The sequence below is a fragment of the Saccopteryx leptura genome, chromosome 11, assembly GCF_036850995.1.
Source record: "Saccopteryx leptura isolate mSacLep1 chromosome 11, mSacLep1_pri_phased_curated, whole genome shotgun sequence".
Classification (NCBI taxonomy): domain Eukaryota; kingdom Metazoa; phylum Chordata; class Mammalia; order Chiroptera; family Emballonuridae; genus Saccopteryx; species Saccopteryx leptura.
The window spans coordinates 10,376,185-10,395,085 of NC_089513.1; the positions used below are offsets into that span (position 1 = coordinate 10,376,185).

At 42.9% G+C, this 18,901-nt stretch overlaps 1 protein-coding gene across 1 annotated transcript in view; it reads right to left on the reverse strand.

The window, feature by feature from the left end:
• Positions 1–18,901, reverse strand: part of PHLPP1 (PH domain and leucine rich repeat protein phosphatase 1) — a 201,520-nt gene that overhangs the window by 34,192 nt on the left and 148,427 nt on the right. The window contains exons 5-9 of the mRNA XM_066352344.1: positions 14,319–14,465; positions 12,712–12,942; positions 8,014–8,216; positions 6,263–6,323; positions 3,834–3,929 (exon numbers count right to left, since the gene is read on the reverse strand). Of these exons, the coding sequence (XP_066208441.1) occupies positions 3,834–3,929; positions 6,263–6,323; positions 8,014–8,216; positions 12,712–12,942; positions 14,319–14,465 (738 nt within the window). The remainder of the gene's footprint in view (positions 1–3,833; positions 3,930–6,262; positions 6,324–8,013; positions 8,217–12,711; positions 12,943–14,318; positions 14,466–18,901) is intronic.

The window sequence follows — 18,901 nt, forward strand, 5'->3', positions numbered from 1 at the left end:
TTTAACAAAGAAGCTCTACTTAGTAAAAGAGAAAAACACATTGCATAGAAGAAGGTTCTGAAGAGAGCAGTATAATCGTCTTAGGTTCACACAGCAAGCTTTGCAAGACGTAGGCTTCTCAAGGTGGGGCTGTGTCTGGCATCTCCCCGGAACACGGGGTGTTTTACCCACAACAGATTCTACATAAATACAGTCAAGCAATCTCCACCTACAGGATCCACATTCAATAAAAGATCCAATTAATCTTTTATAAACATCAACTGAGAAAATGTTACATTTTTTTCTCGGTTGCATTTCACAATCATAATTATTTCTGCCTTTCCTCACTTCCCTAATGTATATTTTTGTTTTCTCTTTGGTGTAATCCTAAACCAAAGTAGACAATTCCTGCTAAAGGGAACAGAATGCATTTCATCCCTATTTTCTGTTAGCCATAAAGCGCTCTTTGGAAGTGTGGCTGTGCTTGTTTTGTGGGTTATCAAAACTGCAACAAATGATGACTACTCCGATGGAAGTATTCCTTGGAAGTCCACTCTATGACCACTCTTGGGACGTCAACAGTTATGGAGAATAAAACAAGCCCTGGGTTTAAATATAGAAATCTGGAGGCTATGAAAAAAGCGAGGTTATAATGTGCATCATGACCATGTCAGAGTGAGTCTTGGTTCACAATGCTGCCAAAGAACGAGGCTTCCTCACCCTCTGCCCGGGTTCCACCATGCCGGCCTCACTCACCGATATCCAAAGTTGTTAAAATCACTTTGCATTACAGCCGTAACTTTATTCACCTCAAATATCTAAACCAGATCGACCTTTTGCTCACAAAGATGCTAGACCTATTTCAATACGGGTCAACATTAATGATATCTCACATGCCTGACTTGGCAGGTTTAGATATCAATGTGACAAGACAGATTATCTGGGACGGTCATTCAGTCACAGGTAACACAGGGTCTCTGTAATGGTCACTAAACCCAATAATTCAGGATTTGCTTCACCAATTTTACTGCCTTGCTGGGCCTGTGGCATAATTGAGAATTGGGTTATTTATTATTTACACAGACTCTCTCTCTCTTTCTTTCTATCCTTAAATAGATGGATACTAAAAGACAGGTAACAAAATCTTTATCCTGATTTTTCCAAATGAAAAAGTAGATTGGATAACTATAGGATGAGTATTAAATGCTGATTATTGAATTTAGTTCAATTCTTTTGGATACTGAGCACTAAAATACCTTATTTTCTTTTTAATACATTTCCACTTCTAAGTATTACCTTGTTTTATCAAACCCTTCACACATACCAACCTAGATAAACAAAGCTTGACTAGTAAATCAACTTTTAATGAATCACTGTCTTGCCTGAAATGTTAAATCAACAACAGGGTTAATACAAAGCCTACCACTACACACCACCATAAATGAGAAAACAATACATACTGCTTTTGTCTCATGGGTTAAACACACAGACGCACAAAAAACAAAAAACAAACAAACAAAAAAACAGTTTAAATTCCCCACAGTAGAGCATTTGGGATTTGCTTTGCATAAGTATCTTTCTAGATCCCCCCCCCCCCCCAAAGGCCTGTACTAACATATAACAAATCAAAAATTAACTTTAGAGAGAAAATGGATAAAGTATCAATTATCTTATATTTATTTGATTGTTGGTTTATGCACGTATGATCTTTGTTATAGCCAACAGATAAACAAAGACCTTAGCTCCAGTGTGTTGTATCTGTTGGATTGGCAAGCAGAAAAGAGAAAATGGAAAAGACTTTTTTCAACAAATATTTTTTCCTATTTAGTAGTAGCCTTTTTTCACCTTTGCTGTTTGTTTTCTAACCCCGCCCCGCCTGCCCACATAAACACACACACACGCACACACTGCCGTCCACAGAGCACATCACCAAACCTTCTGCTGGTGATGGTGATGAGCTGCGGAGTCACCTAAATGCTCAGTCAACATAAAACTCAAAGCAGAAAGCACTTTCATATGGACTGAATTTACGAGTATAGTGTGTGGCTGAGAAAGTAAATGAACTAGGCTTTATGGGTGTTGAACATATAAACCTAGGTGTCTTTTTCTTTATGAGAACGATATTCTCACCCAGCACTTTCTAATAGAAATATAACGCAAGCCACATACGTAACTTAAAATTAAAAGTGAAAAGAAACAGATATATTCTTTTATTTATTTTTTGTATTTTTTTGAAGCTAGAAGCAGGGAGGCAGTCAGACAGACTCCCGTATGTGCCCGACCAGGATCCACCTGGCATGCCCACCAGGGGGCGATGCTCTGCCCATCTGGGGCGTTGCTCTGCTGCAACCAGAGCCATTCTAGCGCCTGAGGCAGAGGCCATGGAGCCATCCTCAGTGCCCGGGCCAACTTTGTTCCAGTGGAGCCTTGGCTTCAGGAGGGGAAGAGAGAGAGAGAGAGAAGAAGGAGAGGGGGAAGGATAAAGAAGCAGATGGGTGCTTCTCCTGTGTGCCCTGACCGGGAATCGAACCTGGGTCTTCCACACGCCCACATGCCGGGCCGACGCTCTAATGCTGAGCCAACTGGCCAGGGCACAGATACATTCTTATAGTATATTTATTCAATCCAATATAACCAAAATAGTATTTTAACAGGTGATTAATATACAACATTATGGAGATAATTTACATCCAGTGTGCATTTTGTACGTCAGCACTTCTCAGGACCAACCACATTTCCACTGCTCATAGCCTTAGCCAATGGCTGGTGGCCACCATATACAACAGCTGAGCTCTAACACATATATTAGGCTCACCACGCATGCATATTTCATGATCTTTGTTTTCACATGGGAATAGAGGAATATTGATTATATACCTTTAAATATCATGTGCCTCAAGTAAAAGTTAACTCCAAAATAGTGACATATTGCTATGATATTTTCATTGCTATTTTTGACTATACACAGAAACAACTGACTTCCTTGTCTGGGGATTGGCTGAGAACAGTGCAAACAGCTAGACCTGAGTAGTGGCCGCCACTGGTCACAAATGGCTGTTTACATTTAAATTAAATAAAATTTAAGATTCAGTTCCTTAGCCACAGTAGTCAACAAGTGTCAATAGTCATCTATGGCTAATGGATATCACACTGGCAGCACAGACACGAGACAGTTCAGTCACCACAGAAAGTTCCATAGACCAGCATGAGGACAGACTACTTGTCTAGTCATTAACTGCACGGCTAGTCACTAAGAGCCCCCCAAATGCTTTGTGCCACAATGAGTTAAATCGACAGATATCATCACATGACTGTTTTACACTTGATCTTGGCCAAAAGGCCGAGAAGCGATATCACATGACTGTTTTAGAAATCGTGGCATTAAAGTGAAAATTATGAAATAAAAACAGGAATCTAGTGTGCTCTTTCTAGGTTTAATGATCTAATAATCTTTTCTCCCCCCCCCCCCGAAAAAAAAAGTTATGTTAAGAACAATGAGAAATTATTTGTGGGTAAGCTAGATGTGTCAAGTTAATGGAGCAAAGGGGAGGGCACTGAAAGCATTAGGATATCGGAGGGAGCCAATCATACTGCGTGCCGAGTCTGCATATTTCTTTGGGCTTATTAAACATTTCTACCAGGAACCACCCACCGCATGACTCTGAGAAGTCTGGCGGAGAGCCTAAGCTCCACGTCACTCTTCACTGCACAAGGAAAGTTTGTGACTTGAAGACACCACGTGACATAAAGATACTAAATACTAGGATTTAAAAAAAATCCCTTTTAGGGGTTCCTAAATATAGAATCAGCAACTTTTAGAATTGAGATTCTCTAATTTGACCTGTGACACTCACCGTGCAGGAAGTTCACATATTTGATTATGGCCAATATCCAAAACCTCCAGCCTTCGGCTCTCGCAGACCCACTCAGGCACATTTTCCAAGCGGTTCCTAAATAGAACAATATAGACAACTTTTTCTTTGTCATGTGGCCTAAAATACAGTTTGAAACTCAAAAATAATTAGATGGAATAATCAGAACTTCAAACGGAATACCAAAGTACAGTGAGTACCAATCAAAAGGAGATATGTATTCACCTTAATCTAGAAGCAAGACTAAGTGTAGTTAGGAATAAGAAGTAAAGAGAAGGTAGGAACAGACAGTCACACCATCTCTAAAGTCTGCTTATTTATTTATTATTTAAAAATGTCTTTTACGTATTGATTTCAGTGAGAGAGAAAGCGGGGGAGAGAGGGAAAGTGAGAGAGAAAGAGAGAGAGAGAGAGAGAAAAACAGGAACATCCATCTGTTCCTGCTTGTGCTCTGACCAGGGATTGAACCAGCAACCTCTGTACTTCAGGATAATGGTCTACCGACCTATCTACCTGGCCAGGGCTAAAGTCTATTTTTTTCAAAGTCTGGCTGTCACAATTGCTATTCTACGAGTCTCTAAACCCATGGACGTTTAGGGAGAGGAGGTTTAATATTGAAAACAAACAAACAAGCATATATTTGTAGTTAAGTTGTATATTCAAATGGCATAAAATAGTTTTGTTTTCCAATTTACATTTTAATTCTTAACATTAAAATAATGCTCAGCTCCAGTGGGCATCATGAAAGCCCAGCCACAGAGAAATGGATAACATGGGAGCAGGAAAGGGACCCTGACCCTGAGGACTCGGAACGACCTGGACACATTTCCTTAGGCATTAGGTGGTCATTATAATCACCAGAAACAAGTGAACTAAACTAATTGTGCCTTTAATTATTAAACAAAGTGACCCCTTCTTACACAAATCTTATTTGAATGTCTTCCTAATCCTTTTGCCTTTTAAAAAAAATATGTAAAATGACCAGGCACAAAGCATCTATAATGGTATGTATGTTACGAGCATAATTCTTTAAAAACAGGTGCACAACGCTGTAAAAATATGCTCGGGACAAGGATTACATTAGAGCAAAAGTGAAAATAGCTGTGATATTAGGGTGATGGCACATATGTGATTTAAAAAGCATGTTCTTTATTTTTGCTATTATATCAACTTTTTAATTAAAATACATAAAACAGTGCATTATTTTCTATTTGGTGTCTAGATAGGCACATATGTTTTTGGCTTTGGAGCTCTAAAGATCAATACACTTAATGATTTCATTTTATAGCAATTAGCCCCTAACACAGCTTACTAAGATGCGAGAATGAAAGTCCCTCTCAGTATAAGCAACCTCGATACAACAGTAAAGCTCTTACTGCGTGGAACTTCGACCTTGAGGAACTCTACGAACCTAGTCAACACTGCATGGCTCATGCTCTACAATAAATCTTTTCAAGGTATTTACACACACTCATCTATGCAAACCCCACTCCAGTAAGGGGAAGGTAAAACCAAGGCTGATAGGGGGAAAAAAAGGAAAGAAAGAAAAACTTAAGTAATATCTGACTTCAAGTACATTAAACAAAACTAACATGAGTTTAGCAAGAAATTTATTAACATATCTGACTTACACACTGAGATGGGTTAACAGTGGCCCTTTGAAAGGACCATAACCTCCCTCCCAAGTACTGTGGCTCTTTAGAAAATTTGGATATTTCATTTGGAATTACATTAAAAGTGAATTTTCAAATTTAGTGTATTGAAATTATTAAAGTGTAATTTGTGTAAACACATGCTTTTAGGTCATCAGGAAAAAGTCTAATCTAGGATTTCTGGGGAACTGGAGTAAATATGACATAATACCGTACTGAATCTGAACAGTACTGAATTTGCACTATTTACAAGTGAGCAGAGCCTGGTGAGCAGGCTGTATGGAAACCCTACTTTGTTCAGCTTAGGGGCTGCTTTCTAAGGGCTCTTAGCCAGGAGATACATGTACAAAATAACAGAGAGAAAGGGGGGGAAAATCAAAGAAAAAATAGCACGATTATTTTTTAAATAAAATCAGCATCATTTCAGGAAAGAAATGAAGAACCACTGGACCTCCCAGCCACATGAACCCCAACACACTTGTCTTCTAAACCCCACGCCTGGTGTTCAAATCGGTGTCCACACCCACCCAACACCCTGATGCAAGTACAGCCCACAATGCAGGTTTGAACTACAGTACACAAATATAGGGTTTTAACTGACAGAATATGTATGGGCATTTTCAGAGGGGAAGTAAAAACCACTGAATTTAATTTGTATTATTTACCTGCATAATACATTTAAACATTCTCATGCCCAGACAGAATGATCTAAGCCATTTTCAAGCAGCTTCTAGGGCACCCCAGGACTTGACTCCTTACCTTGAAATGTCCACGTAGGACAGATAATTCGGAACTGGGTAAACATCAAGTTGAACAAGTTCTAGGAGGCAGAAAAAAAACACAAAAGCATTACCAGTCAAGCAACACAGAGACTCTTTGTGTGTCAAATATCATTATTGTGCTTCTTCTCTGCTGTTTGTTTAGGTTAGGAGTACAATACATCCGTCTGTTCTACTCTGAACCGCAGGAAGAGACAGAGGACTTCTAATTTAATCACAAGATCTCACTCCGAGTTTAAAATACATCGCCCGCTCTACTTTCTTCCCTCCTTCCCATCCACTTACAGCGCTCTCCTCTTATGAGGCATGCTACATTTTACCTGGAAGATAAACTGTATGAATATTGCTGTTTTTAAACATTCAGTGTTCCTTCCACCAAACCAAACGCACCCTGGCTTTTGCCTTTGTCGTCCCACTGACACAGCACCCCTGAGTGTCACACAGGGCTTCCTTTACTCCAATCCGAGAACCCTTCCCCCAAACTGTGTGAAATGTGACTCCACTGTCCACCTAGGGCTTTGTTTCTGGGACAGTCATTTCTAATCACAGGGTCAGCTCCTCCCTGGTGGCGACTCTGGCCCCAGCTACCTGGGAGGGGCTGTCAGTCTACCTTGTCCTCGTCTCTCGTCCAGTTACCCTCCCTCCCATGGGTCTGGGTACCACCTCTGAGTCTCCAATCAACAGCTGCAGTCCTGACCGCACATTCCTGCCAGCTCACGTGACACCATTGCAATGACCAGGACTGGCAGAGGGGAGGGTGGCTCCCCTATTTATTCTCCCATAAACACACTCTGCCCACAACTTTCGGGTTAACGGACTCAGAGCATCACTTCTGGCACACGCGCCTCCAAAGCTCGCCAGAACCCCAGGCCAGCCACCCCATAACTGCTTCTTACCACTCCCAAAAGCACTGGACAAGTTCAGAGTCCCGTCTTCTCCCTCTGCCAAGCAAACTACATTTAGATGCTTTCTTTATCCACACCCACTGTGAGCCTTCAGTGGCCTAGAGCTGTTGATGGTTTGGTTTCTTTCTCCAGTAAGACGTCAGTAAACTCATGTTTAAAGAAATTCCTTATCCTTTACAATTCATACACGATACTGTGCATAAAGCAAGCACGTGTCCACCATCTGTGCACCCTGTAGCAGTCAATACTTGTTTTCATTCATGCTGGTAGGAACTCAAGTCTTCACATTAGCAAACCTATGCCCATATGACCTTTATCCGAACTGCTGTTTTCACATTCGAAGGAGAGCTTATTAAATGAGAAAGACTCCTGCTCTGTGGTGTCCCTATGGATACATACTTTAGGGTTTGCTTAAGGTGAGTCCCTTTGTTAGTGGAGCACAAAATCTGAGACCCTGAATGGAACCTAAAATAGATTCTTTCCTTTTCAATCTCTGAGATCAAAGCAAGGTTCCGGATGTGCCGTTATTGACAAGGTGGCCCGAGAAACTGTTCCCCCTCCCCCCCACTCCCCTTCTAACAGAGGCTCCCAATCAAAAGCAGGATCAGCTCGCCTGAATATCACAATACGAGTGAAACAAGTTAGGAACTATGAAATCTTCCTTTGCTTCCTTTAAATACCAAACCAGAATCCTCCTTTTAGGATTTTTGTCTTTATAAAATTGGACACTTATTAAAAAAAAAAAAAGAAGTATCAAGGCCGAGGTGATGGCGCTGAGTAAATTCTAAAACCAGCAGGAACCTTCGGTGGGGTCAGTGACACGCACCGTTCGACGCAGCGTAGAGTGCTTTCAGGAAATAGCCACAGACATTCAGGGTCACCAGCTGGTTCCTTTCACAGTGCAACACCTCAATGTTGTTGAAAACCATGGCATCGAGGTCCCCGAGCTTATTGTCGCGCAGATCAAGCTGGGTGACGTGCTGGAGAAAGTCTACTTCATCTGCTATTAGCTTCCTAATTACGTTCAGTCTTGAGAGGAAAAGGACACAAACAGAGACTGTGATTAACTGCGATGCCCTCAGCACAGAGCCACCCCCTCGCACGGCGCCGCTCGGCAGTCCCCGGGGCTTCTCTAATCTCAGCATCGGGCCTTCCGCACCTGGCTGGTGTCTCTGGCTATTTTTAGCTACAACTCCATGAGGCCTTAACCTTGGCAAATACATCCTAAAACATAATTTAGACCCCTAAGACTGAAGGAGAAACATATGTGTATTGATTGTACCTTAATTCATTTCAAAAGGAAAAGGAAAAAAAATCCATGCATTCATTTATTTCCAAAGAATTTCGTTGAAAGAACACAAGAAACAAAACCTGGAACTGCCCAATAAGCCCATTTCAACTGCACTGATATTGGAGGGAGGGGCGAGGACGAGGGGCAGGCTGACAGGTGGCCCGACAGGACAGAGTTAAAGGGGGAACTTGGAAAGAAAAATAAGAAATGGGAGCCATATATGCACCAGATATAGGACTGCAAATATCTGGGTTTTCAACAGGTCAGAACCAAGAACTGATTACCAAAACGATCTCTATATTTAAAATATTGCTTGACAGCAGAATGTAGAAAATACTAAGATCTGGCATCAGGCATGCACCAAGCAATTATAAAAACAAAGGACAAGGACGGGGAGCAACATGCCGAGGGTACAGCGGGCACAGAGAACACAGGCAGGACCTCAGCCAGGAGACCTGGACAGCTCAGGGGCTGGCGCTGCAGCGGCTAAGCTGCTGGGAAGACAGTGGGGACTAGAAACGGTGACAAAGACACTTCTAGCTGCAGAGGGGAGAAAAGAGATGAAAATCTCAATTCCGAGTTTGCCAGGCTGTGCGCCACTTCTTGACAAACAACGAGAACCCTCTGCTTCTCAGGACGAAGCCGACAACATGCTGAGACTGTGCGCTTAGGTTCGCAGAACATTAAAATGAAAGCTGGAGCTTAGGGGAAAGAAAAGCCAAATATTTTCTGTTATGAATTTCTGGCCTTTCAAAACTGAAATGAAAGGATGGTAAGTGAATTATTAATAGCCACATCCCAAAGTCCTCGACACACAAGGATGAGTGACAGCGACCTGCAAGTGTGGCATATGGCCTCTTCAAATGTCCCCAGGAGGATTTTTTGGCTTCTTTTCTTTTTTATTCCAGGTTGTAAGATGAAAACACTGGCCTCCACCCAGCTATTTGACTATTTCCAAATGCTTGCTAGATTCCAGGATATGCACGTAGAATAAAAAGAAAAACAACACATCTCATTTTGGACATAAAAGACCAAAAGAATTGAAACCATGTCCAATGTTGTCCCTACTCTACACGTGACATCCCCTTTGTAACATGGCGTGACCATCGTCTTCACATGAAACAGCTATTCCCACAGTCTCAGTGTGTTAACACTAAGATAACGAAAAGGTTGCTCGCATGAGGAGACAAAAGAAAAACTGTAATAAAAAAGAAGTTAATGTTCCTACCACTTGGTGTCAGTTGCCAAGCCTAACCAACCTAGGACTCAAATATCAAAATGTGGATGAACTTTTAAAGAGGCCAACATATGGTTAAAATGTCCTTCCAACAATCCCTTCAACATACACAGCCCTTTCATCTATTTCATGACTATTCAATGAGCATCACTTCGCCGACGGGAAGGCTATGGGGACAATGACGATGGCAGCCTATGGCTCTGTGTTGATAAGAAATGAATAAAAGGAAGAATTTGTCAACAGATTTTGAAATTCGGAGAGGAAAACTCACATATGCTTTCGTACATAAAGTGGAAAGACCCCCAGTGAGTGACAGTTTCCGTAAGTGACGTGGACCCTACGCAGAATGGACAAAAGCAGTGAGGAAAGAGGAAACGTCACGTCTGACGCCCAAGAGTGTGCAGAATCGACAGGATGTAAATGGAAAGAAAAGTGTCCCAAGGAAGCAGCGGACGGCCTCTGGGCTGGAGAGGTGGGCACGGGGAGCCTTGTGCAGGGACAGGGCAGGGCAGGGCACGCGAGGAGTGACCATGTGGCCCCAAGGGCAGGCCAGTCAGTTAACCCTTATCAGGGCTGTGTCTCCCAAGCACTAACACTGGGGGACCAAGGGTCGGTAAGAGCAGTGCTTCCCGGGTTATCTCCAGCGAAGGACTGTTTCCTAAACTTCTGATGTCACGGACCGATGTGCAGTCACATGGCACACAACCAGCACAGAAGTCACACCGCCAGTGGCTCACCCTGTGAGCTCACCAACGCCAAAACAAGTCTGGCTCCCTGCACAAGGAGATAAGTCTGTTCTGGCATTTAAATATCCTGTAACTGATCTAATCTGAAAAGACCTAATTAGAACTAGACGTCTAAAGAATTTATAAAGCTCTTAATAAGAACAGTTACTTCTGTACTTACTTGACTGATCTTCTTTGTAAGCTGATTCAGATCAAGAAAAAATGTTTTCTTATATGTACGAGCCAGGTGACTTGGAACCCCTCGCACGCTTGCTACCTGAGGTCAGCAGGGCCACCATCACACCGCTGGGTGGCCAAAGAAAAAAAGGCCTTAAATTCTTGAACACGAAGGACGTTTTAAATCCAAGTGACACAGAGGCAAAGAAGGTTAACAATTTAGAAAGAAAGTTAGCAAGACAAAGTGTTCAGTTCTCTCCTTTGTCACATTCCAAAAGGTTCTCAAAGTCAGATAAATTACGACCACTTGTGTTCCCTGACTTAAGAAGTCTAGGTTTGAAAAACTGCTATCACTTTCCCAGGAGTGACAGGCCTGATTCCTCTCGGCTGAGGACAGGTTAGGCCAAGCAGCTCTCAGTGGGACAGGAATGAATGGGTTTCCGAGGCCTGACCACAGGAAGGGAGAACAGAGATGATGCTACTTCATACTGATGGAACTCGACCGGTCTGAGTGGGGGTCTGGGTTATCAACAGAGAGAAAAGTGGGCCGGAAAGCAAGGGAAGAACCACCTTTGACAAACGAAGAGGTGTGAAGACAGCAAGAATAACAGCTGAGCAGGGTCCACGACTAGAAAAGCTTCCTCAACCAGGAGACAATGACAACACAATCACACCTGCTGGGAGAATGAGGCTTGTAACTCAATGCCTTCCAGAACTCCTATTAACTGCAATTTAGAGATGAGATCTCAGTTGCCTGAGACGTTAAATATCTCACCCAAGACTGAATGTGCTAATATGTGGCCATCAATCCCTATCTAGTGGGAAAGTTAGGTTGAAAAGTATTGAATCGGGCAAATTAGTATTAGAGCCTAAGCTCCATATGTTGTTTCTGCAGTAATTCAATCCCATGTTAGGCTCTGGTTTTTCCTTAAAATAGAGAAATTTAGAATAGCTTCCTCCTGTGTACTGGTTCTTTCTGCAGGAGAAACTAAACCTGCACCTTACTAAGGGATGATTACCGAGCATCTCGGATGTAGCGGGGATCGCACTCGCGGTTTCCAGGTGAGCTTAGTGTGCTCAGGACCCACACTGCAGGAGAAACTAAACCTGCACCTTACTAAGGGATGATTACCGAGCATCTCGGAGGTAGCGGGGATCGCACTCGCGGTTTCCAGGCGAGCTTAGTGTGCTCAGGACCCACACTGCAGGCCCCCCACTCTGCACGGGGGAGAGTGGAGGTTCCAGCTAAACTTGTGCCAAATAAGAGATGATGAGAGCTATATTTTTGTAAAGACCAGTAAACTATGCAGAACCACCTGGACAGAGAGATAGAGAATTAAAATAGGCTACATAAATATTAAAAAAGTGTAATTTAATGAATATATGATATTAAGTTAGGGAAGCCAAGAAAGGAAAAAAATTTTTTTTTAATTCAGTGAGAGGAAGGGAGACAGAGAAACAGACTCCTGCATGCACCCTGACCAGCATCCACCCGGTATGCTCAGTAGGGGGCAAAGCTCTGCCCATCTAGGGTGTAGCTCCCTTGCTCGGCAACAGAGCTCTCCTTAGCACCTGAGGCAGAGGCCATGGAGCCATCCTCAGGGCCAGGGGCCAAGTCGCTCCAGTTGAGCCATGGCTGCAGGAGAGGAACAGAGAGAGAGAGAGAGAGAGAGAAGCAAGGCGGAAGGGTGGAGAAGCAGACGGTCGCTTCTCCTGTGTGCCCTGACTGGGAATCGAACCTGAGACATTCACATGCTGGGCAGATGCTCTACCACTGAGAGCCAACTGGCAAGGGCTAAAAATAAATTTAAGAAAGGAGATATGCTCAACAATGTGAGGTACCTCAAGCCACAGAAAAGAAAGACCAAGAGAGAAAAACAATACACTTTGCTCTTTCTGATATGGTTTCTCCCCCATAAACCCCATTGTTATTCATTATTGTTCCCTCTGCGCAGAAACAGAAAAATGGGCCCTAACTGCAACTATCCAACCTCTTGCCCTGGCAGGAAAATGTCATCCAAAGGGCTATAACATACCCTCCACATACACACACACAACCACTCTAGTGGGATATTTTTTGTTACAAATGGTCACCTTAGGTCCACGTGCTTAATGTGAGACATCTTCCGTAGAGCCTGTAGCCGGAGGGCCCCCACGCAGTTCCCCGACATGCACAGTTTGTCCACGGCCGGCAGCCTCTCCAGCACCTCTGGAATGTCCGTAAACTCATTGAAGGACAGACCCAGATAACTGAGCTGATGCAGGTTCTCCAACTCGGCGGGCAGGGTCTGCAGAAAGTTCCCGTCCAACAGAAATGTCTGCAAGCTATTAAAGAAAGTATGAAAATTGTGAGGAGAAATGTGTAAAATTTACATCTTTATTATCAACACGCCTGTTCCATAGGCGCAGATCCTATTACTAGAAAAAAGAAAATGTACTTTCTTTTGCAAAATGTGCAAAGGCAAGGCCTGAGGCAACAATACGCCAGAGAGAAAAGATCCAAGATAAACATCTTAATTGTTTATTGAAAATGAAAATTATGACTAATTTTCACAGGTTGGAGAGGCACAAATGGGAACAACATGAGCTAACAGCAATGTGAATGCTGCAGATGAGGTCAGCCCAAATGCCAACCTCTCATTGTTACTTTTAAAAATTAACTAAGTCTTACATTTCAGCCTCATTCAGACAATGAGCAAGTAACCCTCCTCCCATGTTCAGACACATTCATCTATAGGGACCCTCAGTTCTAAACAGGGATATTCTTATTTTTCTCACACAATACAAAGAAGTATAAGAGCTGCCTGACCAAGTGGTGGCACAGTGGATAGTGTAGGACTGGGACGTGGAGGACCCAGGGTCGAAACCCCGAGGTCGCCAGCTTGAGCGTGGGCTCATCTGGTTTGAGTAAAGCTCACCAGCTTGAGCCCAAGGTCGTGGGCTTGAGCAAGGGGTCACTCGCTCTGCTGTAGCCCCCAGTCAAGGCACATATGAGAAAGCAATCAATGAACAACTAAGATGCTGCAATGAAGAATTAATGCTCCTCGCCCTGGCTGGTTGGCTCAGTGGTAGAGCGTCGGCCTGGCGTGCAGAAGTCCCGGGTTCAATTCCCGGCCAGGGCACACAGGAGAAGCGCCCATCTGCTTCTCCACCCCTCCCCCTCTCCTTCCTCTCTGTCTCTCTCTTCCCCTCCCGCAGCCGAGGCTCCATTGGAGCAAAGATGGCCCGGGTGCTGGGGATGGCTCCATGGCCTCTGCCCCAGGCGCTAGAGTGGCTCTGGTCGCAAAAGAGCGACGCCCCGGAGGGGCAGAGCATCGCCCCTGGTGGGCAGAGTGTCGCCCCTGGTGGGCGTGCTGGGTGGATCCCAGTCGGGCACATGCGGGAGTCTGTCTGACTGTCTCTCCCCCGTTTCTGGCTTCAGAAAAATACAGAAGAAAGAAAAAAAAAAAAAAGAATGAATGCTCCTCATCTCTCTCCCTTCCTGTCTGTTTGTCCCTATCTGTCCCTCTCTCTGTCTCTGTCACACACACACACAAAAAGAAATAAGTATAAAAGCTAATAAATGAACTTTACACAAGAGTGTTGATCTGAGACCGAGACTTATAGGACCAACGTAAGGTGAGTGCTCTCAGGTGCCGTGGCCTGGAGGCAGCCGCCCACGGTTTCCGAGGGACCCTCGCAGCGGGGACCCCAGTACTCACTTGTGCATGACTCCCACGGCGGCTGGAACCTCTCGGAGGGCATTGCAGGACACATTCAGCTCTGTCAGGGTAGGAATATCACAGACCGCTAACGGGAAGTCCCCCAAATGATTATTGGAAAGGTTAAGACTCTTCAACTTGGTGAACCTATGACAAGAATGCAAAAGAAAAGAGAAGACAAATGTCATGGGTGCCGACGTCACATAATTTTAGCGCCGCCTTAGCGATGCTCCAGCCCGACTGGGACTCAGCCGCGGGGGCGGTGGAGCCATCAGAGGTCAGGCAAGCAGCCGGGCTGGGCCGCACCGCTTCGGCTCGAAGGCCAGTGCTCTGCCTACAACATCAACATTTTACTAAGAAAAACCAAATAGCACTCTGCTTATCACTTCGGCTAGAATGAGTCCCTGAGTTCACCTCAGCCGGCTTAATCCACGCCCATGTAAGCACTAACCGGGAGGGCGGGGCACAGGCAGACCTCCTGGGTGTCTGGTCACCCAGACAAGTCGGACACTTTTCTGCCTCGCTTCCCTCCTATCCAAACCTGAACAAAAACCCCACTCCTCTGAAGGCAAGCAAGGCCCTCGCCCCAGATTGAAGCACCAATTGTCAGTCCTCAGCCTCAGAGCATTGGCTCTGATCACCGCACAGGCCTGGAAACCTCTCCTCACCTCATGTTAACGACACATTCTCCTGCCTCTCCCAGCCTAGCTCTCTCGAAACCTCTCCTCCTCCGCCTTCCCTTCTGCATGGCCTCCTCAACACCCCACAGGTCAGTATTCCTCGCAGGTCCGGTCTGCGTCAGTTTCTTTTCTCTCCCTATGCTGTTTTCCTTGGAAAGCGTCTTACTGCTCCGTGAACAACTCTAACTCATCACCTGCCATCTCTTCTCTCTCAGACTGAACTGACCATCTCCCTCCCCCCCCACCAGCACTTTCTCCTTCCTGTTCTACGCCTGTTAATAGCTCTTTCATGTTCTCTGTTGTTCTAGAAAACATTAAGTTTTACTTCTCTGTGCACTCCTGTATTTGGCCCGTTGCCAACTCCCATACATTTTTTTGATCTGTGATGAGTATCAGATGAGTCATTGCATTATGCTAATTATTTTTAAAACTGCCCAGGCCTAAATACTAGGTAGTATGTACTGTGCTGACAACAGACATGTTATCTCAAAAATAAATCTAATTCGATCCAGTCATCATTTTAAAGAAACTGTCATGGGGCCTATTTATTGAATTCTATAATAGAAAGCATTAAGTTTTGTTGCAAATAGCTACATAAAGTTTATTCTAAACAGAAATGTGCCTATTTTACAAACTGAAAGTGCTACTTTGCTTTTTTTTTTATAATAGCCATTTTCTTGGACAGTGGATTGTAGACCTAATAGTATTTTAAATGAGAAGAAAAAGTAAGAATTACTGCTAAACCTGAATAGTCACATTCTGTTTTATATTTTACAATGTGATTCATTAGGCCTTCTTAAAACAAGAATGCTTATAATGCTCTATCCTCTATTCTGAATGTCTGTGGTCTACACAACACAAGCTAGAATTATAAGGTCTACCATTCCGGCTGGAGGGTTATGAAAGTATTGCTGGAAGATCCCAGGAGAGGTCCCTGCGACCTTTACAGGAGATGCCTAAGCCCAAAGCTATTTTCAAGACAGCACCAAGATGTCTAAGATGTAATTTGTCCTTTGTCATTCTCATTTCATCTAAGTGTCCAGCACAGATTTCTAGATGAAACTTGCCTTTGTAACAGTACTCCTGATTCAGAGACGGATATAGAAATTTATCCTCTCACAAGCCAGACATTAAAAATATATATAAAATGATGCTCTTCTCCCAATATTTTTGTTTTAGAAAATATTTTTTCATAAAAAATATTTATGTTAATAAGAATGGGCTTACTTTTTTTCTAAATGAATAAATATGTATTAATATATTATTTACATATAAATGATAAGTATATTTAGCATATTTTATATTTTAATACTATATATTGATTGCATTATTATATGTTATTGTATAATATATAGTATTAATATTATACATAACATATAATTTACACTGATATATATAAATATACACTGATTATATGTATAAGGTCTACCGGAAAGTTCTGTGCGTTTTTGGAATAAAACAAAATATAAATTTTTCTTACCGGCAATAAACTTTATTAAATAATATATTTCCACACCAATCCTATCTTCCGAATATGGTCTAAAATGGTTTGCTGAGCTGAATTAAGCCTTTCTACGATCTCCGATGTTGTCAGAAAAGGATCTTGCTCCAACATGGTCTTAACAACATTGTCATCGATCAAAGATGGTCACCCAGAACATGGCTTATCAGAAAGGTCAAAATCACCTATTTCGAATTTTTTGAACCATCTTCTGCATGTCCTATCAGAAACTGTACCTTCACCAAACTCTTTCAATAAATTTCTACATGCTTCTGTAGCATTTCTTCCTTGTTGAAATTCGTAAAAATACAGTGGCGTAAATGAACTTTATCAGTAGCCATGGGTATACTATTGCTTCACACATAAGACTAATGTGAATCAACTTTGTTTTAGTTAATTTGCTACATCAGTATGTATACATTAAGTGATAAAAATAGAGAGGCACACATGCACCAAATAAACATGTGCTTATATGTCGAAACTTGTTGTGATAGAAATGGACAGAAGTTTCCGGTAGACCATATATATTTATTATGAGTATGTTCCAAATATTGTATGGGACATACATATTAAAAACAGTTATTTGGTCCTGGCCGGTAGCTCAGTTGGCTAGAGCATTGTCCCAATATGCCAAGGTTGCTGGTTTGATCCGTGGTCAGGGCACATACCAGTGAACACCTAAACGCATAATACACAGAACAACAAATCAATGTTTCTCTCTACCCCCCCCCCCCTCTAAAACAAACAAATAAGTAAATAATTGGGAAAAAATTATTTGCTGTTTTTCTGAAATTCAAGTTTAACTGAGTCCTGTTTTTCCCCCTCTAAATCTGGCAACCTTATCCTGAAATAGATGAAAACTGCTGTTCTAGTCAAATGAAAACAGCCCTCTATGCTAGTTGTTTCCTCATTTGGGAGAACTGGCCACAGTTTGAAAACATGCGTGCAATCACACTCAACTTACAAAAAGTTCCTCAAGGAAGAAAGACCCTAGACATCCCACAAAGCACAGTATGTGGATGACCAGGGGGTTCTGCGGAAAGTAAGCTCACGGGTTTATGATATGATCATAAATTCCTTACTGGGCGTGGCCGTCAGGCCCCAGGAATGTCACTTCTTCAGTAAAAGGTTTATCGTTGCCTCAAGCAAGCCCTGTCCATTGTTTGGACCATCTAGGTTAACACACCTTTGAAATGGCCATTTCTGTGACTTCTTGGAAGCCTAGGCACCCTGAGGAGAGCACCTGACGTGTTAGCTGTCCCAGGACCCAGTCCCTGCCTTGCTTTCTCCCACCTCCATGCCACCTTACGTTCCCTCCTTAATTCGAAATGTACAATGTCCTTCTCCAAAGCATCGGAGATCTTTGCTGCCTGGAATTGTCATGAATTTGGCTCAAATAAACTCTTATAAAAATTCTTTATAGGTCTGGGAAACGGAAGCACTGACTTTTGGAAAAGTATCTGTCAACAACACAGGGGAAAAGGTGCATTAATCTGTGCAAACAGATGTCCTCAGACCACATAGCTCCTGAGAAAGAAGAAAAGCAGCAGTGAGGTGAGTGAAGACAAGGCAGTGGACAAGCTTAAACGGAAGAGAAAGAGAGAGAGAGAGAGAGAGAGAGAGAGAGAGAGAGAGAGAAGCAAACAAGTACCCTCCATTAGTTTCATATATGTATATATCTTTTGTATTTTAAAATGGCCATCAGCTCTAAATACAGGGTGGGGCAAAGGCAGGTTTACAATCGTTCTTATGAAAAATAATATAATAATCAATAATAATACAAGAATAAACTCTGTAAACCTACTTTTGCCCCACCTGTGTAAAGAAATGCAATTAGTCTTTGCATCCAGTCAAGGACAAAAGCACCACCGGGCCTTGTAATGAAGAGAGCTGCCCACAGTCCCAGAGACTCAGTGACCCCTTTGGAACGAGGAGTCTGGGCTCCCTCCCCCTAACCCTGCCCTGTCCCACAGGATACCATGGATATTAGGTGGCTACTGAGTACCTGAAATGGCACTAGTCCAAAGTGAGGTGTTCTCTGAATATGTATAACATACACACTGAATTTCTAAGACTTTGTGCAAAAAAATGTCAACTCCTTAATAATTTCTTATAATTGATCATTTTGATATATCGAATGAAATGGATATATTAAAATCAATTTCACTTGTTTTTTTCTTACCTTTTTGACTGTAGCTACCAGAAAATTTTAAATTACTTACACGGCTCCCATTACATTTCCATTAAAGAATCCTTTTTCCATACTAACTACCCAAGGGACACCGATCTGTTCTCAAGGGCTTGTGTGGTCCTCTGTCCACCCTCCCATAAGAGAACCCAGGAGTGGACAGAGCGTGGAAGTGTGGGCTGCTTGTCCACCCACAGCCCTGCAGGGTGAAGAG